The sequence below is a fragment of the Apium graveolens genome, chromosome 9 (assembly GCF_009905375.1).
Source record: "Apium graveolens cultivar Ventura chromosome 9, ASM990537v1, whole genome shotgun sequence".
NCBI lineage: Eukaryota > Viridiplantae > Streptophyta > Magnoliopsida > Apiales > Apiaceae > Apium > Apium graveolens.
In genome coordinates, this window is record NC_133655.1 from 220,277,190 (window position 1) to 220,299,074 (window position 21,885).

Below are 21,885 nucleotides of genomic sequence, written 5' to 3' on the forward strand. Positions count from 1 at the left end.
TTCTATGAACCTCCAAACCAAGATAATACTTGATAAGACCCAAATCTTTAATAGTAAATGAGGAATGCAGAACAACTTTAACATGAGCAATGAACTCAGAATTGCTACCTGTAAGTAAAATATCATCAACATAGACCAAAGCCCCGACAAAAGAATCATTATGTTGGAAGGTGAAAAGAGAATAATCAGAAACTGTCTGCTGAAAACCCAAATCTAATAAAACTGTACCCAATTTCTCAAACCATTGTCGAGAAGCTTGCTTGAGTCCATAAATGGACTTGAGTAACCTGCATACCAGATTGTGATGACCATATAATTTGTGACCTTCAGGAATGGCCATGTACACTTCTTCAGTCAAATCCCCGTGCAGAAATGCATTGTTAATATCTAATTGATGAATGTCCCAATGTTTGACAGTAGCAACCGCCAGTAACACTCTCACAGTAACCATCTTAGCAACTGGAGCAAAGGTGTTGTGATAATCTTCTCCTTCAGTCTGAGTGTACCCTTTGGCTACCAGACGTGCTTTATACTTGTCTATGCTCCCATCGGCAAGGTATTTAACTCTGAAAACCCATTTACAGCCAACCACTTTCTTTCCAGGAGGTAAACTTACTATAGACCAGGTATTATTGGCTTCAAGTGCTGTATGCTCTTTATGTATAGCTTCAGTCCAGTGCACATCAAGTGAAGCTTGTTTGTATGAATAAGGCTCAATGATGCTGGTTGTAGGAGACACAGAACAAGCATATATAGAATATGGAGGAGAATAAGTAGAAATATTGAATTTGGTGTGAGTGGAACAATTCATTAAAACTGTATTAGCATGTGCTGTAGGCTGAGAAATAGCAGAAGACACATGGAAATCTTTTAACCACACCGGTTGTGTTTTAAGCCTGGTAGATTGTCTTATATTTACAGAAGGAACTGTAGAAGGAATGGGATATGTTTCAGGAGGATAATTTGTGTGAAGAAAAGAAGATGGTGATGTAGAAAAATCAGAAGCAACTACATCATTAAGTTGTAAAGAATTAGAATCATCAGAGGTAGAGGATGAAGAGGTGTCATTAGTGGTATAATCAACCACAGAGTTGAAAAAATCAAGAGTATCCAAAGGAGTACATAAATCATGACAAATATCAGTGGGAGTAACATTGAGTGATTCATCAAAACCAAAAGTAGCCGTGGAGAAAGGGAAAATGTCCTCGAAAAATTCAACATGTCTAGAAACATGAAAGGTCTTGGTAGAAATATCAAATAACTTGTATCCTTTCTGAAGTAAAGGATAACCTAGAAAAACTGTTTTAATGGCCCTAGGTGCTAATTTGTCGGAATCATGCTGAGACATATAGGCCAAACAACCAAAAGATCTCAAGCTATCGTAGGAAGGAGGTTTATGAAAAAGCTTTTCATAGGGACTAACATTGCCTAATACAGGAGAAGGAAGTCGATTCAAAAGGTATGTTGAAGTCAATAAACAATCCCCCCAAAAAACCTTAGGCAGAGAAGACTGAAATTGTAAAGCTCTTGTCATTTCTAACAGGGTTCTATGTCTTCTTTCAACCCTCCCATTCTGCTAAGGAGTATAGGGACAAGTGGTTTGATGAAAAACTCCATGAGCAGTTAAAAAAGAAGAAAGTTCAGAATTTTTAAATTCCCCACCATTATCACTTCTAAGACATTTAATAGTAGTATTGAATTGATTTGAGACATAAGCAAAGAAATCTTGCAAAGATTTAGTAGCATGTTGTTTGGTAGGAAGAAGAATTGTCCAAATTGCTCTACTATTATCATCAACAATAATGAGAAAATATTTACATCCATCAGTAGTAGGTGTCCTATAAGGACCCCATACATCACAGTGTATCAAATCAAAAGGAGCAGAAACACAAGAAAGACTAGATGGAAATGGCAGTTTACATTGTTTAGCCAAATGACAAACATCACAGCAGATAGGTTCTATATCAGAAGTAGCTATAACTGGAATTTTTCTCAAAACAGAAACAGAAACATGCCCTAATCTTTTGTGCCAAAGTTGAGAAGTAGCTTTGGTAACAGTAAAAATATGAGATGGAGAATAATGAGTTGAAGAAATGAGCTGAGAAGTTTGTGAACCATCTGTGATGTCAGGAGGAGTGTTGTCAAGTTGATATAATCCATCTATGAGTTTACCAAGGATCCAACCCTTGGTCTGGTGTTGGTCCTGCATAATACACTCATTAGAAGAAAAATGAATGTTTGAATGAATATCAGTAGATAATTTGCTGATAGACAACAAATTAAAATTAAAAGAAGGAATATGGAGGACTTCATTGACAACACAAGGGATAGGATGAATGATTACTGAACCTATTTGAGTAACAGTAGCATTGTGACCATTTGGAAATGTAACAGTTATAGGACTTTGCAACAATTGTAAATTATGCATCTGGTCTATGTTGCAACACATGTGATTTGTTGCACCAGTGTCTAAAACCCAAGTATTACTGGAGATATTGGAAGCAGTCATGAGAGAGAAGGCAGTACCTGCAAAATTAGTTCCAAACTGAAAAGGAGAACTTGTTTTTGAAACTGCTTCAACATGTTTCATAGATGGTCCAGAATTAGCAAGTTTTTCTTGATTAGCAAGCTTCAACAGAGTGTTCATTTGATTCTGAAGAAGTTCCATTTGATTAGTGATGCTGGATGAGTGCTGAGTGTTGGAATTATCAACACTTGTGACCTGCATAGCTTGGGGAGTAGAAACTGAATGACCAAAATTCTTACTAAATGGCCTTTTCTTGCCTCTATTGTTAGGATGAAAATCATGATCAGCAGGGTAACCAACAAGCTTATAGCATCTTTCTTTGGTATGATTTTTACTATGGCAATAAGTGCATTCTAAAGCAGGTCTGTCAGTTTGTCTATGTGACCGAGAAGCTGGATTTTTAGACAAGTTAACCATCATGGCAAGTGGAGTTCCAGTATTATGATGAATCTGCCTTTGTTTTTCTTCTTGTTTAAGAAGCATGTAAGCTTGATTCAAAGAAGGCCAAGGATTCATCATTAACAGATGACCACGAGCTGCAGTGTAACTACTGTGCAATCCCATTAAGAACTGAATTAACCTGGTTTTCTCAATTTGAGCCTCCCACTCCTTACTAGCACCACAAGTACATCTGATTATAGGTTCTAAAGCCTTAAGTTCATCCCAAAAACCTTTGAGCTTGTGAAAGTAAATTTCAACAGAATCATTCCCTTGCTCTAGCTTAAACAAATCTTTCTGTACTTCATAAATTTTGTGTCCACTAACAACAGAGAATCTTTCACTTAATTCATTCCAAACATCAGATGCACTATCCATATAGTTCATGCTATTACTAATTTCATCAAAAACTGTGTTCAATATCCAGGTAATTACCATATCATTAACTCTCCTCCAATGAGCATACAAAGTAGATTTCTCAGATGGAGATAAAAATTCTCCGGTTACAATCACCAATTTATTCTTAGCAGATAAAGCAATTTGTATAGAACGTTTCCATGAGGAATAATTCTCTGATCCTAACAACTTCTTAGATATAAGTATCATTCTAGGTTGATCATTGTTATGAAGGTATAATGGATGAAAATTGTTATCAATACTGAGATTTTGTGTATCTGAAGATGTATCTATATCATCAGATGTATTAGAAGTTTGAGTCACATTACCAGATCGTATAGTTGAATTCGCCATTGGAGATGGTGAAGAAGTGTTGAATCCTGTTACAGCGTTCACATACGAGTAATTCAATCGAGTTTCCTTCAACATTCAATCACAAAATCTTGATGATCGTCTGAACAGCTTATAATTGTGATGAACTGAGAGAGACGAAGCAAGAAAACACTAACAAAATTGCGGAATAAAGCTCTGATACCATATTAATTTGAAGATAAAGATGAAATGTTAAGTGATATGAAGAGATTTGTGGAAATAAAAAATAGTTGCAGAAAGATGCAGAGAGATTGAGAGAGATAAAAGATGAACTAAAGAGATTTACATTCTTAGTCTTTGTCAAATTACAGAGAGAAAAAGTAGATCTAACAGCCTGTACATTGAGATATTATACTAGTAGCTGTGATAAGTACACATTAGGAAGAACACTACTTATCATAACAACCTATACTTTATCACCATCATTCAATGAGCTGCTTATCAAATATGACAGCACGCTGACATCATTATATCACAATATAAACATCCATTGCTGTTTTTGGTGGATTTAGCAGAAATTCACTCCAGGTCTTGTTGATTGGTGATGAAGATTCTATCCGAAATTTACATTATATTAGACTTTTGTTTGCTAAGCACATTATAGGAGGGTTAAATATCAAAGTAGTCAATGAAGTGAAGGCCATATATCACTTCCTTCACTAATCTTAACGGGGTATCATTTTGATCACTAAAGTCACATAAATATCAAATAGATAACTCTAAAAATGCGATTATAAAGTAAATATTATCATTTGTTATGTTCTACACATTTTTCTTCAACGCTACTATAACAAATGAAAAGTTGTGAACTCTAGTATTTTAGATTATATATCTAGATTTTAAAAAAATTATTTACTATTTATTTTAAATTTTATAGTTATTTTATCTTACTTAATTAAAAATAAATAGTAAATAAAAGTTTTAAAATCTAGATATATTATCTAAAATACTAGAGTTCATAACTTTTTATTTGATTATAGTAGCGTTGAAGAAAAATGTGTAGAACTTAACAAAAGATAATATTTATTTTTTCGTCACATTTTTGGAGTTATCTATTTGATAATTATACAACTTTAGTGATCAAAATGATGCCCCGTTAAGATCAATGAAGGAATTGATATATCACTTTCACTTCAGTGACCAATTTGATATTTAACCCCATTATAGTAGGCTTTCAAGAATCTTATACACATTCAAGTATATCCTCGGAAGTCTCCTCCACATTTCGTTTAATATTATCTAATGAAATAAATAATATTTTTTTTTTATATTATACATCAGTATGTTAATGTGATAGTCGACTTTGCTTGAACATATTTTGGGACCAGACGGTGGCTTGAACTTGGTGCATCTTTTTGTTTATTTAAAATGCCTTCCAACACAGCAGCCTCCTTCATGTATCAATAAGATGCAATAGAAAGCAGCCTCTCATTTGACTTTTTCCCTTGAAGTTGATTAATTCTGACCAATATTTAGGGATATTGATCTTTCTCTAAATTATGATGCATCTTCACTTGAAGAAGAATTACCCAACATATAAAACACACTGGATCATACAAAGATAGAAGCATCCGCAGAAACATCATGTAATTGTAATTCTGCTTTTTAAGGCTAGCTTCGTTGCTTGAAAAGATCATGTAATTCCTATACATCAAGTCACACCGGAATTTTTATTCAGAATTTAATATAGGTTCGTAACTAACTAAGGTCCTCCTAATTCCAGTCTATCAATTTGAAAAGGAATCAGAATTAACTACAGTCGAGCTTCATAGCTTGAAAAGGTCTCGTAATTCCTGTCCATCAAGTCGCTTGGACAAGAACTTTTCCATGTAATCACTTACCTCGAAACTTCTATAAATAGGTGGATTTTCTCCTGATATCAAAGCTTTGATCGGGCCATACTTAATCGACTCAGCTGAGGAACCACTGAAAAAACATGGCACCGATATTCTTTCCTTGTCATTGTTCACCAACGCTCTGTGAATGACACTTTTGAACTTGTCATTTGACACACTCTGTTTCATCAAGTTTGAATTGCCATGTCAAGTTGGTCAGCTCTGAATAAAATACCTCAAGTATCATTTAGATTGTTATTTGTTACGCATCCATATCTCTTGATGAAGCAGGTTGATGTTTGAGATACAACAGAGCATGTGAGTTATTTATATTCAAATGCATGCAATTAACCATCATGAAAACACGTTTGCTTTTACCTGGAGTAGATCACCAATGTTTACTACCAGCCCTCCAGTAATTGGTTCAACATCAGCCCACTTATCTTCATGCAATATCTGGAGTCCCCCAATCTGATCTTGTACAAGAATAGTAATAAAAGTAGAGTCGCTATGCTTGCCAATTCCAGTAGTTAGCTCCGGCTCAGGACATGCCGGATAATAATGGCAACAAATTGTGTTGTAGCCTTTAGTACATTCCATAACTTTAAGATGGTCAGCTTTTAGGCCTAGAGCCTCCGATAATAGTTCGATTAGAGTATCTCCCAACTCCATTACATGCTTTATGTATGCCATTGATGTGGATCTGCAAATTTAAAACCTTAATTAATGCATAACATACACACACACACACGCAGACACATTGTTATAGCAAAAACTGGGCAGGCAGAGTGATCGCAACTTCGATAGAGTTGCATTTCACTTCTCTCCTTGACATTTACTCTCTTCTCATTCTTTCCTGGGTTTCACTCTTGAGATCTTCCTGAAAATACTCAAATATGTTGTTGTTTTGAAATTCACAACACATAACATTCAAATATTAATCAGCCTTATAAGGTATGATAATTTTTACGAACTACTAATTATATTCGAGTTTTTGGAGTCTCATATATGTTGTGCAAACACAAGTACACAATATGTTTGGAGAACAATATATTTTACCTTGTTCTGTTTGCAAAACATGTCTACAACTCCAATATCATTGAGACTGTATTAACTTTAAATCGGATAATACTTGTAAGAAAGGGGGAGTATGTAAGACATATATAACCAAAGCCGAAATATATATTCTCACCGGCATGATTCAGGTAATTCATCCGCATTGAGTGGATTGGAAGGCAACGTAGTAAGAGTCAAGGTGTCTCTCCCGTTAGCAGCTCGGGATTGATACAAATCATAATTGCTGTTAAATCTAACATTTTGCATCATATCAAATGTATACAACCATTTCTTTGCCTCAAAATCATGTTCGTGAAACAAACGTACCCCATCAATCATACCTTCTAGCACACTCGGAGGAATACCATGATTCACCACCTGAAAGAATCCCCATTGCTCTGATGCCTGCTGCACTTGAGTAACTATTTTCTTTCGCAGTTCCAAACTATCAATTCCCTGAACATCTATTACTGGAACTTGTAGGTGAGTCCTGGAATACATCAATTCCTGAGAAAGCTCATCTGCTGGTCTTACAAATATTCCAGGAATGTTCACTATCCCAGCATCAACAAGACCTTTCACACCTAACTTAGTGTTGTCGAAAGCCTTCAGCTCTTCTTCTTGGACAGGATGTACTAGAGATGCTTTCATGTCTAATACATCCATTACAGTGTTGGTGGATTGATCAGAACTACGCTACACCTATATACCATATGAGCGCTGGAGATTTTTTTCATACGCAAACAATATAAAAGACTTTTACGAATCTAATAAACATTAGATTCATCTTACTTGTAACAAAATCAACTTTGCTTTCATCCATATACATTGCTACCTGGCGGTGGCTTCAACTTGGTACAGTTTTCGTTATTTTAAAGTACTTCTAAACACAGCAGCCTCAAGTAGCAATAGAATACGATAGCAAGCAGCCTCTTCTATAGGCAAGCTGCGACAAAGTTAATCTCTCTTCATAACATATTTAACAGACTATCAGAACATATTATTTGTTAATATCTGATTATCCAAATATTTAGAGGAATATCCTAATGATAAATAATAGAGTTCAAAAGACCAACCCCTTTACACGTGAGGCTTAACTCCCTTTTTACACCAAATCTAAAGGGGCTTTTTTAGTACAAGTGAGCCTAATGGATCTTTTTCTATATGTAAATGTCTATTCTAATTATTATAAATGGGGCTTTTGGGTCCTCCTCTCAAATTTGGTCCAACATTTGCCCCCTCTGAGTCTCCAATATCTTTAGATTTGGATTGATTTAATTTCTAAAAAGAAAGGTTAACAGAGTATTTAAAATAATTAAGCAGAAAAAAGCAAGAAAAAGTGTACCTGTTATATTTGTTTAATTATGTTTTGCCCACATCGCTTTGCGTTGTTATTTGTTATTTTTTTTTTGAAAATGTATATAACTGTTTATTTTTTTTGTTTTCCCTGTATATTGATTGGAGCTGTGGCTGTCTGAATTCTCCCTCCACTTATCAAAAGGATTGCAGCGCCCGGAAGAATCATCATTTCTCTTCTATCTACACCGTATCTGTAAGTCACTCATATATTTCTTTTTTCTTTTTTTTTTCAAAGTTAAGATCTTTGTATTTGTTTTTTCATTCTTGTTCTTGCAACTCATTGAGTAGAATCAAGATTGTGATGGAGGAAATGAGTTCATCTTCTTCCATACGAACAATTTCCAACCGCGATCCTGGAAAAAGGCCCCTCGATAAAGGTGATTAACAGTCCTCTTTAAATTTAAATGAATTGGAAATTCCTAACTTGGATCAGTGTCATTCTTTTGATTTCTTGGAGGAGGATGAACTTTTGTCGGGAATCCCAGACAGTCCACGTCCTTCACCTCCATTGAGCCCTCAAACTCTAATGTTTAGGAATCAGATTTTAAAGAAAAGCTTTTGTATGGGAAGAGAAGAGTTCTCGGACAAGCCTAACCTCAACTATCTCGGTCACCATATAAACAAGGAACTCCTACTGGACAAACTAAAGACATATGTTGATCTGGATAACGGTTATCGATATCGAATCCTGACTATTAATGACCGTGTTTGGATGATGCCCAAGTATGAAATGCACGGGATCCCGATGCACTTATTTCACTTTGGGCTTCGGTTGCCGATGAATCTATTTCATATGGCAATGTACGAGGATATAAGATGTGGGATTGGCCAACTGGCGCCCAACTCAGTTGCTCAACTTAGCGGCTTCGTCGCATTATTTTGTGATAGAAATAGGAGTCCTTCAATTAAGTTATTTTTCTTGATATACGGTGTTCGTTATCACGAGGGTCAATCTTATTTTGATACTCGCCACAAGAGAATGAAAATTGTGAGTTAAGAAACTACAGAGGCTTTCTTTATATCGTTGGTGTATAGTCATGAGGGATACTATGACATTTATTCCCTTATAATTGCAGGAAAAACGATCTTGGAACTTGCTCTTTAGATTCAACCAAGAGTCGATTGAACGAGGAGGCAAATTACTGTACTAGCGGAGCGTCGTGCCTTGCAAGCACGTGGAGAAAAACTAACAACAGGCGATCTCCGCGTGTCCGAAGAATGTCATTCGACCGTCGAATGTGTTTGGAAATGCAAGAGGATGGTTTTTTTAACGTCTTGTCAATGCAAGTTTTCTCGAGTACGAGTGATAGGGGCTCTCTGCCACTATCTCGAACCCAGATTGGGAGCGCATTAAACTTCGCATATGTGCCATGTCTTACTACATTTTCACAATTCCTCGTCGGAGATTGTGTCAGTGGATTCCGTCTTTTGCGAGATGTCGCCAGAGAAAACTGTTCACTGTCAACGGTCTCGTGAATGGGAGTATGTTGACTCGGCTGAGGGATGATATTCATAATTAGCATCATCGTCGTCCTAAAAATACTATTCCTTCATCCCTTGGTTTGTTATCGATGTGTTATGGAGCTCTTTACGCAGCCGGTGAATTTCTCGTCGTCGTTCTAACTTCACTGTCAGAGTGCGAGCTTCTTTCTACAAAAGCTGAAGCTCTTCATCGGAGCAATCATCATTATCAAGATCTTCCTCTCGTTGCATCTTCAAACGCTCGATTTTTTCAAGGTGTAGGCGCATGTCACTGGATAGTACTTATGTTCCTTTTGCCGTGTTCACCCTTTACCTCTGATCTGGTTGAAATTTACGCTTCTTCGACAAAGCCTCCCCGAGGGTCAAATCGTGTGGCTGAATTGCCGGGTCTGGGGGATAAGCACTCCGGCTGCAGCGTCGGCTGTTTCGACGTCCCTTGGTTGTCGGATTATCTTGGAACAATCACAATCACAGCTGACGGGACTTTGGGCGGGGCTTCGTTTTTTGCTGGCAGATCTACTTCGTCCATCATCATCTTTCGGTTAGGATTAAGAATAAAGCTCCTTTTAGCGTCAACTGATTATCCACATATTTATAGGAATATTCGAATGATAAATTAGAGACTCTTTTCTTGATTCAAAATGCCAACCCCGAGTGAGTCTTATCTCCCTTTTTATAGTAGACCTAAGGGGGCTCTTTTTAGTACAACTGGGTCTAATGAGCCTTTTTCTGTATAAATGTCTATTCTAATTATTACAAATGGGCCATTTGGATCCTCCTCTCAAGCTTGGTCCAACAATATCTTAATTTATCTTTGATGATTTTATATTTGCACAAATCTCTCACAAACAAAAACCATCATTTTGTTTTCCATTTCAATTTTTTGGAAAAGAAATTCTGTATTAGTAAACTAATAACTTAACACCTAATTAATTACTCTGTTATTGTGTTAAATTTTTCTTCCATAGTTACACTATTGCATGTATCTGTTATATCACACAGACTAACACCAACATATACCATAAAAAGGTTTCCTTCAAATCTCAGAACATTCATGTTGTGCAGGTATTATATTTTGTGCAGGTTGTCCCTAACAAATATAATTTCATGTTGTAGGATATTAAGGATTAGAACATAAATTAATATTCGATATTTGTCATGTTGTATCTCACACAGCAAGTTAAATAGAGCAAGACAAACCAGATCCACGAGTTGTGTAGTTACGTATTACTGCTATTGAAAAGGAAAAGAAATTTATTTATTATCGCAACAATTAATAATAAAACAAAGAAAGCAAAGGCAGAAATATGAAATTGCGCTTGGAAAAGAACTTTTCCATGTAATCACTTGTTAGGGGGAACACACACAAGTATAGAACCAAACAAACAATGCAAAACACACACTCAATATATGACGCGGAAAAACCCACGTCCCAACTTGTATTATTAATCAAAACAATTATCAATAATACAATCAATCTCACCAAACGGTATTCACTCAAGCGATACTTAAGTCAAACAATACTCAAGCATACATCAAAACAATAACATGACTATATATATATAGCCATCACAAACTTAGCCAACAAGACATACCTAATCTGATTACAATAATAATTGTCTACTCATACAATTATTACCCATTCCCATTATAATAATAATTGTCAACACATACAATTATTACCCAATTCAATTATGATAATAATTGTCTACCCATACAATTATTACCCAATTCAATTATGTTTTCTATCACCAAGACCATACTACCTATTGGGTTTAACCCCAACAATCCTCCCCTTCAACCCAATATGATTTCATGCACAACCGAATTAACGGTCACATCAAGCCATCAACGTCGATCGCCCAATACCTCCCCTCGAACAATAACCCCTCCTTCTAGTACAAAAAGATTTCTCTTATCTTTTCGACCTTTGAGTATCTCTAAATCTCCTTTAGTGACTTTCAACATACTGTTCTTCATCATAACAATATATCCCAAATCAACTAATTTACCCAACGAAATCAGATTTCGATTTAACTCCGGTATGTATCTTACTTGAGTTAACTTCTGAACACGACCGTTATGACGTTTTATTGTTACCTCACCAATGCCAGCAACCTTTACCGTTTTACCGTTCGGTAAAGTTACAATCTTTCCCTCACACTTTTTATAGGACGAGAACCACTCCCTCCTACCACATATGTGATGAGAACATCCCGAGTCAAGCACCCATTCTTCTTTTGATCCCTTCTCTTCTTGAACCAAAAGAACATCTTCATCAGCTTCTACAAGCGAAACACTACCCCCTCGATTTTTCTTCAACTCTCTCAAGTCTTCTCTTGCCTTTGGACACATAAATTGTATATGACCCAATTCCTCACAATAAAAAAACCTGATATTAGGGTTATGTTTCTTATCATACTTCTTTTTCGTGTCACGCGAACGTACCACAAATGCACTTCCATCAGATGTGTCACTCGATTCTTGTTTCATCAATCTTTCGGCCTCCAGAAGAACAACAATAGTCTCATCCAAATCTAACTTCGTTTTCCCAACCAATAAAGAAGTCATCATAGTATTATACTTCTTCGGTAGAGACACTAGTAGTAGAACAGCTTTGTCCTCATCCTTTAATTTTTCATCCAAATTATTTAGCTGGTTGATTAAGCCATTAAAACGATTCAGATGATCTCTTAAATCTCCGTCTTCTTCCATCTTGAGCCCAAACAAATCTTTCTTGAGAAACAGCTTGTTGGCCAAAGACTTTGAGTGATAAGTCTTCGTTAACTTCTCCCACAAATTCTTGGGATTGTCCTCTTCAAGAACATTATACTTGATTTCCGGTGCAAGGGTCAACCGGATCGTTGATGCCGCACGTAACTTCATGTCTCCCCACTTTGTATCATCAACTTCAGTAGGCTTCTTCCCTCCGAGAGTCGCATATAACCCTCGTTGAATTAACAGATCTTTTACCGTACTTTGCCACAAGGTAAAATTATTTCTTTCATTAAACAATTCAATTTAAAATCCCCCAACCTTCTCCATCATGAACCTTGGCTCTGATACTAATTGTTAGGGGGAACACACACAAGTATAGAACCAAACAAACAATGCAAAACACACACTCAATATATGACGCGGAAAAACCCACATCCCAACTTGTATTATTAATCAAAACAATTATCAATAATACAATCAATCTCACCAAACGGTATTCACTCAAGCGATACTTAAGTCAAACAATACTTAAGCATACATCAAAACAATAACATGACTATGTATATATAGCCATCACAAACTTAGCCAACAAGACATACCTAATCTGATTACAATAATAATTGTCTACTCATACAATTATTATCCATTCCCATTATAATAATAATTGTCAACACATACAATTATTACCCAACCCAATTATGATAATAATTGTCTACCCATACAATTATTACCCAATTCAATTATATTTTCTATCACCAAGACCATACTACCTATTGGGTTTAACCCCAACATCACTCACATGGAAACTCTTGTAAATAGGGGGATTTTCCTCTGATATCAAATCTAATGGAAGCAATTTACTTTTACTGTTTTATGTTTCATGTCAAATAATTAATCACGGCAATTAGACCAGACAATTTTGGACACGACACGACTTACACGACATTAAACGATACGAAAATTTAGTGTTCGTGTTTGCCTTTTTAGTACACGGCCCAAAAATACACGAACACGAAAATACACAACCAAGATTTAATGTTGGTTTTGTGTTTTCCCTTCTAGTACACGACACGAAATATATGATATAAATAAATATTATAATTAAATATTAATATTTATAATGATATATATATTTATAATAGATTTATGCATGTTTATTTTTAAAAAAATTAATTTAATTTTTAATATGTATATAAATGTGATCTAAATATAATTTTTTAATATATTTCATAAAATTTTACCTAAAAACTTATTTTATTTATTTATTTATTTATTTTAATTAATATTCAAATTCAAATACGAAAAATACGACACAAAACGGAAGTACACAAATACGAAAGCACACGAACCCTAAACATTTCAATTTTTTGTTTGACCTGCATGTACACGAAACATTAAAAACACGACAAGAAAGTATACGACACGAACGATTTGTCAGGTCTAAGTGCAATATGAAGATAGATAGATTGTACTTGTATGCTGAGTAGGCTTGCATGGTCCATCAACAAAGCAGAGGCGTTCTAGTATTTTCTCTTCTCTTGGTTGTTATGCTAGAAGTTGGTAGCAAAATAAAAAGGACATAGAGGTGTAGACTATGGTCCTGTGTGTTGGGAGTATGCAATATTTTCTTGTTAATGCAGAGTTGCTTTCATTCACCAGTTTTTCTCTCTTTGTTATCTTTATGCTTATCATTTGAAACTCTTTATAAATGAGTTGTTGAGAGATAGTCGTCGTGTGTGTTTAAAAAGATTGTCTGCTTAAGATAATCAAAGTTGTCAAATAGGTGTTGAGTGTGTTGCAGAGTGTGTAAAAAGTTTGTTCAGTCTTGTTTCTCAGTTTAATAGGTCTTTAGATTTGTTCATGGCTACCAGTAAATTATCATTCACAAATCTACAAAACCCATTATTTTTACATCCATCCAATGGCCCTACATCCATTATTGTGTCAAAGTTGCAGGATGCAGGAGACTATAGAGCATGGATGGTGATCTCATGGATCCATATTAACATTTCAGATAATATAAAAATTTCAGTTTTGTTTATCAGCCCAACAAGTGAGATCTGGAGACAGTTTGGAAATAGGTTTTCATTGACAAACGGGTCAAGAAAATACAAGCTGAACAAAGATCTGTTCAGTTTAAAGCAAAACGGGTTTAAAGTGAGTAAGTACTACACGAGCCTAACTGGGCTGTGGGAAGAAATTAAGTCAATGAATGTGTTGTCTGCTGTTGCAGCTACTACACCGTAAATAACAAAATTATTGGAGGCCATAGAAATGATGAAGAAAAAGTCAAAGCTATTCCAGTTCTTGAACAGGCTAGATGAGATGTATGGGACTCAACAAAGTCAGCTCCTAATGATGTGTCCATTACCTTTGTCCAATCATACAACAGGAGGAGTCACAAAAGGAAATCTTGACTCAAGGAGTGACATGAGATAATGATGTGAGTGACAGGAGATAATGATGTTCTTTCTAAGTACGGCAAATGTGTGGTGAACAAAACGCTGGTATGTACGACACGTGTAATAAAAGGCCACGGGAAACTACTGGATACCCACAATGGCATTATAAATTTAAACCTGGGCAAAAATAAGTGGTGAATGACGGTCTGAAAACTTGAAGTTCACCACGCCAAGAATGACGAACAATACTCAAGAGAGTGTAGGAAGTCAAGAAGAAATAACAATGATCATAGGATAAGTTAGGAAGAACTTTCTTGTATGATGAGTTAGGAAGAACTTTCTTGACTTCCTATTTGATTTCATTTGAATTAATAAAAGACTTGTTATATTTTTGTGGGCTTTATCTATTTAAAGTGTATTAAATAAGATGTTCCATAGTTTAGAGTAAAGCTTCTAGAATTATAATGAGATTATAATAGTGAGATCTAGAAGACAACAACTCTGGACTTAAACAGTTCCTGATTGTAATATCCGGGATATATCATATAATTATTTTGCTATTAAATAATTATTATGTGAGTTCAATATCTATTCTGTAAATTAATTGTTAAGTGTTATTTGTATTTGGATATTCAAAAATATTATTAATTGAGTATTTTAATTTTTATATTTCCAAAATAAAACATAGATAATTGTCATATCTTCCTAATTATTTTTATGTTGATTTATGGATTTATAAGGATCATATGAAATTTATAAATCTTTTTTTTTCCGAGTATTTAAAATCTATTTTATCAAAACGGGAACCAACCGACGTCAACCGTTGTTACGTTTTTGGAACCCGAAACTCTTCCGAGAACTCCTTCCTAACCTAATTGTAATATTCCGAGCATATTCCATGTTTCAACTTTTTCGATCCGGCGTACGGTTTGTCCTGCGCGGGTCCCGACGCAACATTTTCGATACAATATTCGTTTCGGTAAATCAATAAAACCCATATTTTCGATAAACGGGAGCTTTTTATTAAACTATCACAATTATCACTTCGTAATACGTGTAACCAGGCGCTGAGACCAAGACCGCAGTACAAATTGTACTGATTTGGATAATTATCCCGAAAACCGATACCGTTTGGATCAGTTTTTACAAATAAATGTACCATTTTATATCCGGAATGATCCAAGGGGATACTAATATTCCGTAAATATAAATAGCCTTTTTCCGTATTTTATTTCGTATCAAAATCATTTACAGATAGTTAATTCTATAATTTTCAGAGAAAAACCCTAATTACATAAATTGTTCTAAGAATCAAACAGCAAAACGAAGGCGTTACCGATCTTTGTTTTCAAAGCTTGAGTAACCAAAACGAAGGATTTGAAGTGTTCTATCAGATTCTGAGCTTTGTTTCACTGCAGAATCAAAGGTTTATTTTCTGGAAATTTATTTATTTTCGAATTAAATTTATTAAAAATATGAATTTTTGTTCGGATGATTGTTTGTATGATTTGATGATTGCATGTTGTAGAGCTTGATTTCCTGATGATTTTGATATATTATACGTCTGATTTGGAGTTCAATAACATGTTCAAATTTGAGTTTGATTTTCGAATTTTAAAATTAGGGTTTATAACCCGTATGAATGTTCTTAATTGAAATTTGGGGGTTTCTTATTCTGAAATAGATTGATGTTGTGGTATAGTGTATTGTATTCTCTGTGAAATTTGCAATCTAGTCGTACAAGTTTCATGAATCAACGAGGTCTGTAGAGAATGGAGTTGTGTTTTGAAGTTTACGTCAAACCCGCCGGAAACCGGCGAGTTTCTTGATCAAATTCCGGCCAAGTCTGGGGTTATTGATGAATTTTAATTGCAGATATAGATTCCTGGTGTTGTGTAGTTTAATTCTGGAGGTGATGGTAGTGGGAGGATGCCGGAGGTGAGTTCTCCGGCCACCCCCGATTTTCCGGCGACTAAAACTGCAAAATTGCAGTTTAGTCCCTGTATTCTTGAAGATGGTGAAGTTTAGTCCCTATAGTTTGCAAAGTTTTCAAAAATAGGATTCCTGTTTATAAAATGTTTAAAAATCATATTTCCTATTTATTTTTATTATAAAATTTCATTTTCAATTTCTGAAAATTCTGAAAATTATTATTTTAATTTCGAAAATTATTTTTAATTCAAAATTAAATCTAAATTAATTAGTTAATTAATTTCAGTTAATTTTTAATTAATTAATTGGTCAATTAATTTGAAAATTAATTGATTAATTGATTTAATTAATTATTAATTGATTTTAATCAATTATTTAATTAGATTTAATTATTTAAAAATGATTTAAAAATTCCGAAAAATAGTTTAGAGCTTTAAAATATTATTCTAAATTATTTCCAAAGCTCGATAATTAGTATAAAATTGTTTCGGAGCCAGAATTGGCCTACCGAACCCTGTTTATTAACCCGAAATTAATCCAACGACCCATTTTAATTCCGAAAAATGTTTTAAAAATCATTTTAAATATCAGAAAGCCTATTTATGACCCGAGACTTCTTTATAAATAATATATCATTGACTATGTGATGTATTATGTGCTATATGTGACTTGTTGATTGACTATCAGTCTATATATTCGGTGTTTACTTGATTATTATATAACTTTCAATCCGTTAATCGGATTTGGGTAAAACGAAGGGTATATAGAAGTGTGTGTTGAATAAAACTCTATGAGTCGATTATTGATAGATGCTTATGATATGTGAGCAGAAGAGGCAAGGCGTAGGAAAGGGAAACAGGTAGTTGAGGAGTAAGACGATTGTGATTGGAAGTGAGTGCAGTGTAGTAAGCTAATACCAGGCAAGTGTTCTGAACTTTCTCGAGATATTGTAGTACTTGATAGTCTTGTTGATATTGCAAGTGCTTTGAAGCACTATACCCTAAACCTTGATTCCAGTTATTGATCTTGAGCCGTAACCTGATTCTTTCTAGACCATTGATTGTTGTATACCCAAACACGAACCTCAAGTATACGTTCCTACTCCACAAATATATACAAACTAAATGTTAAACACTAAACCAGATTGCTTACACAATCAAATCTTTGTATTTTATGCTTTGAAAGACCAAGTCCTTGAAACCCTGAAACATTGATTCCTTTGTTATCCAATTATTTCATTGCCCAGCATCCAAGCTTTGAAATTACCTTATTGATCCTTACAAGGATTGAAACCCTTTCATTGTTAAACACTCATTATTGTTAATGATTCTGGTTATTGATTATTATTGCTTATTCTGTTATTATGTTAGAATTGGATTGTTTTTATAAAATTGTGGACCAGATTCGTGGTCAGACCATATAATGGTCAAGTTAGGCCAATGTGTGCCTTGGATCCAGTAGTTAGAGCAGTGCTGTGTGCTTTGCTCGGGGTTAGTGCGTGACTGATCAGCAGCCTAACCTTGGTTTTTAACATGAAAATATAATATCCAATTCTAAATCATAATCCATTATTCACTTGATATCATAATCATGTTCACTTGATGATCATTATTCTCAGTTTTGTCATTGTGACTTGCTGAGCTAGTTAGCTCATTTGTGCGATATTGTTTCTGTTCTTTTCCAGTTAAGAAGGAACCGGTTGGTACCGCGGATCCCCAGTCCAGCATGAGAGCTAGGGGTTCAGGTTGATCGAGCTAAGCTAGTAGGTTTCTTTTGGGATAATTTAAGTCTGTAAAAGTTTGTAATAATGTTTAATACTCAGTTTTGAGTTTGGAATAGTTGGGATTTGAACAGTATGTAATATAAGTAGATGTGTGGCTTGTGTGCATACTTTAACCTGTTGCGATCCATGGTAGTTGATAATTAGGGTCACTGCATATTATTGTTATCTTTAATATTGTTATTAGCAGGTTATAATTAAGGCATGTGTGTGTGGACCCCAAACTTCTGACCCGGGTTTGGAGGGCGCCACAGGTTTGGTATCAGAGCTACAGGTTATAAGTCACTGACATAAGCCTAGGTTGACGGGAATGGGTAGAGGGTTAGGATTAGAAGTAAGGAATAGAAAGATAGAACTTCGAGAGGTTGAGTGCTTCGGTATATCAGGTATTAGTGTAATTCGCGTTATGGTTCGAGATTCTGATATTGCGATATGATTTCAGATAGCAGCGATGGCCGACTCTTTTATTCCCGTATCAGCTGATCACTCAGAGCCTTCAGTTGGAGTGCCATCTTCGGATCCACGTCCTGTTGTTCCACCAGTATTGGCTATACTACCTCCACCTGTGTTGCAGCCCGTACCATTGCAGGCTATTCCACCTCCAGGCATGAGGCCACCTATCAGAGGACCCCCACCAGCTGATTCAGATTCCACTGGGCATTCAGTTGCGAGTGCCCCATTCCAGTCTACATTGCCCCCAGTTCCTTACTACCGGTATGAGGCTCTTCTATTAGAGCGTGATTCCTTGTTGGCCCAAATCAGAGAGCTACAGTATATCATTAGGACTACTGATGTTGATCGTGGTGTGAGGGAACTTCGAGAGGAGATTCATGTGACACAGAGGGTTCTTGAGGCTAGGCTACATGGAGCTGCATTACCTGGCAGAGGCCCTGATGCACTTATGGGCTGGGCTACTGAGGTGATGGAGGACTTTGAGAGGCTGGCAGGACCAAAGTTTCCCTGGAGCTGAGTCAGAGATTCAGAGATGGAGATGCTGAGCAGTGTTGTTATGGTTATGTAGTATGTACAGTAGTGTGTAGTGTGTATCAGTAGACTTTTGAGTTGTCTTTATAGACTAGCTATGCTGACTAATGAGTAGGTTGTTGTACCCTTTTGCTTTTACTTCCGAAGCGTCTTTACGCTTGTACTACCTAAAACTTTTGATCTATATATATCAGTACCTTTTTCCTTTCCAGCACTGTCATTTATTTTATTGCACCTGTTTTACCTTACCTTATCTATTGCACCAGTTATACCTCTGTGATACCGTGTACCCTGTTTTCCATAACTGTTTATATATTCTGTAAAGAAGCATGCAATTTACTTAGTTATAACTGTTTTCAAAAAGAGATATTTCTGTTTTGCAAAACTATTCTTTTATGCAAAAGATTGATTCAAAAGCTAAATAAGTTGATTGATTCTTTACAGAAAATGCCTCCCAGAAAAAATACCTACACCAACACCCAGAATGAAGAAACCAACAACAACAACCAAGATGATACAAACCCAAATGTGAACCCAGGACCCATAGACCCAGCAATAGCCCAGATTCTTCAAATCTTGGCCCAACAAACAGTTCACCTGGCACAACAACAACAAAGGCAGACCAACCCCCAGGTAACTTTTAAAACTTTTCAAGCAGTAAACCCACCAGAATTCAAGGGTTCCCTAGAGCCAATTGAAGCAAATGTTTGGTTAAAGGAAATAGAGAAGGCATTTGCCTTAGTGAAAGTAAAAGAGGAACAGAAGGTTGAGTTTGCAAGTTACTATCTGAAGAATGAAGCCACCTATTGGTGGGAGATGGTGAAGACATTGGAAGGTACAGATGTTATTACTTGGGAAAGGTTTAAGGAATTGTTTTTAGAAAAGTATTTTCTTCAGTTTGTTCAGGATCAAATGGAGCTGAAGTTTTTAGAATTAAAGCAAGGGAACATGTCGGTAACAGATTATGAGGGTAAGTTTGAGGAATTGTCAAGGTATGTACCGTCGTATGTGGATACTGACTGGAAGAAGGCTAAAAGATTCCAGCAAGGTTTGAAACCCTGGATCAGAGGGAAGGTAGCCATTTTTGAATTGGATACCTATGCAGGAGTAGTACAAAAGGCTATGATCGCAGAGACAGAGAGTGAGATGTTCCAGAAGGAGAAAGAAAGCAAGAAAAGGAAAGTTGAGGGAAGTGAGGGTTAGTCAAAATCAGGGAAGTTTCCAAATTTTAAGAAGGGCAAGTTTCAGCCAGGGAGAAATTTTAATTTCAGGAAACAGAATGCAGGAGACGGAGGCCAGAGCAACCGTCTAGTTAATACAAATCAGCCAAATCAGTTGAGACTAACTTTTCCAGATTGTCAAGTATGTGGAAAGAAGCATGGAGGAGTTTGTAATAAGTTGAATGTGGTATGTTTCAAATGCAACCAGAAAGGGCACTATTCGAGGGAGTGCCAAAATCAGCCACCAAGAGAACCAGCAAGTAAGGATCAACTTATCCGGAATCCAGCAGTAAAGGTTCCAGCCATTGGATTTACGTGCTTTAAATGTGGGAAGCCAGGACATATGGCCAGGGATTGCAAGACATCAGCCCCAGTCAGTAATGCATTAAGGATTATGGGATCTACCCCAGCAGTGAATGAGACTCCAAGGGCTAGAGTTTTTGACATGTCGGTGATGGATGTGATCCAGGATACGGATGTCATGGCAGGTACGCTTAATGTGAATTCTTTAGGTGCCAAAGTGTTAATAGATTCGGGAGCAACTCGATCGTTTATTTCACAAGATTTTGTTAGTAAGTTAAATTGTCCAGTTGAGTGTTTAAATGAAATAATGACTGTGGAATTAGCAAATCAAGAATGTGTATATGTTAATCAAGTTTGTGGGAATTGTGAGATTGAGATTTCTGGTAGTAAGTTTTGTGTAGATTTGATACCATTTAAGTTAGGAGAATTTGACGTTATATTAGGGATGGATTGGTTATCTAGGCACGATGCCCAGATAGATTGTCGAAATAAGAAGGTAATGGTGAAAACGCCAGACGAAAGGATAGTAACGTTCAAGGGTCAAAAACAAGTAAAGAAGTTCTTAACGATGATTCAAGCCAAGAAGTTACTACGACAAAGATGTGAGCATTTTATGGCATATGTGATTGACAGAAGTCAAGAACCAACAAAACTTGAAGATATTCCAGTTGTGAATGAATTTCCAAACGTGTTTCCCGACGAGTTACTAGGACTTCCTCTAGATAGAGAAATTGAATTTGCGATCGACCTAGCACCTGGAACAGAACCAGTATCCAAGGCCCCGTACAGAATGGTGCCTGTTGAGATGAAAGAGCTAGCGAAGCAATTGCAGGAGTTGTTAGAGAAAGGAGTAATCAGACCCAGCGTATCCCCTTGGGGAGCCCCGGTATTATTCGTCAAAAAGAAAGATGGAAGTATGAGGTTGTGCATCGACTATAGGGAGCTCAACAAGCTGACAATCAAGAACAAGTATCCGTTACCCAGAATTGACGATTTATTTAACCAGTTGAAGGGAGCCAAGTACTTCTCCAAAATTGATTTAAGATCAGGATATCATCAACTGAAGATTAAGCCAGAAGAT

General features: G+C 35.9%; 3 protein-coding genes across 6 annotated transcripts; 1 reads left to right on the forward strand and 2 right to left on the reverse strand.

The window, feature by feature from the left end:
- Positions 1-2,069: 2,069 nt before the first annotated feature.
- Positions 2,070-4,224, reverse strand: LOC141684864 (uncharacterized). The gene is made up of 2 exons (XM_074490002.1): positions 2,527-4,224; positions 2,070-2,203 (listed from the first exon to the last, which is right to left on the reverse strand). The coding sequence occupies exons 1-2, from the start codon at positions 3,788-3,790 to the stop codon at positions 2,169-2,171; spliced, it is 1,299 nt and encodes a 432-aa protein (XP_074346103.1). The 5' UTR covers positions 3,791-4,224; the 3' UTR covers positions 2,070-2,168.
- Positions 4,225-5,499: 1,275 nt separating this feature from the next.
- Positions 5,500-7,290, reverse strand: LOC141685970 (1-aminocyclopropane-1-carboxylate oxidase homolog 1-like). Its single transcript, XM_074491039.1, has 3 exons — positions 6,761-7,290; positions 5,947-6,271; positions 5,500-5,748 (listed from the first exon to the last, which is right to left on the reverse strand). The coding sequence occupies exons 1-3, from the start codon at positions 7,288-7,290 to the stop codon at positions 5,500-5,502; spliced, it is 1,104 nt and encodes a 367-aa protein (XP_074347140.1).
- Positions 7,291-7,589: 299 nt separating this feature from the next.
- On the forward strand, positions 7,590-19,484 carry LOC141686656 (uncharacterized). Of its 4 annotated transcripts, none has more exons than XR_012560764.1 (3): positions 7,590-8,176; positions 8,272-8,971; positions 9,060-10,240. XR_012560764.1 is itself a non-coding variant. In XM_074491697.1 (3 exons), the coding sequence occupies exon 3, from the start codon at positions 18,749-18,751 to the stop codon at positions 19,265-19,267; it is 519 nt and encodes a 172-aa protein (XP_074347798.1). In that variant the 5' UTR covers positions 7,590-8,176; positions 8,272-8,360; positions 18,740-18,748; the 3' UTR covers positions 19,268-19,484. The 4 variants fall into 4 exon arrangements, 3 of the variants coding, with proteins under 3 accessions (XP_074347798.1, XP_074347799.1, XP_074347800.1); XM_074491697.1 differs by lacking the exon at positions 9,060-10,240 and adding an exon at positions 18,740-19,484 and having other exon boundaries at positions 8,272-8,360; XM_074491698.1 differs by lacking the exons at positions 8,272-8,971; positions 9,060-10,240 and adding an exon at positions 18,740-19,484.
- Positions 19,485-21,885: the final 2,401 nt, after the last annotated feature.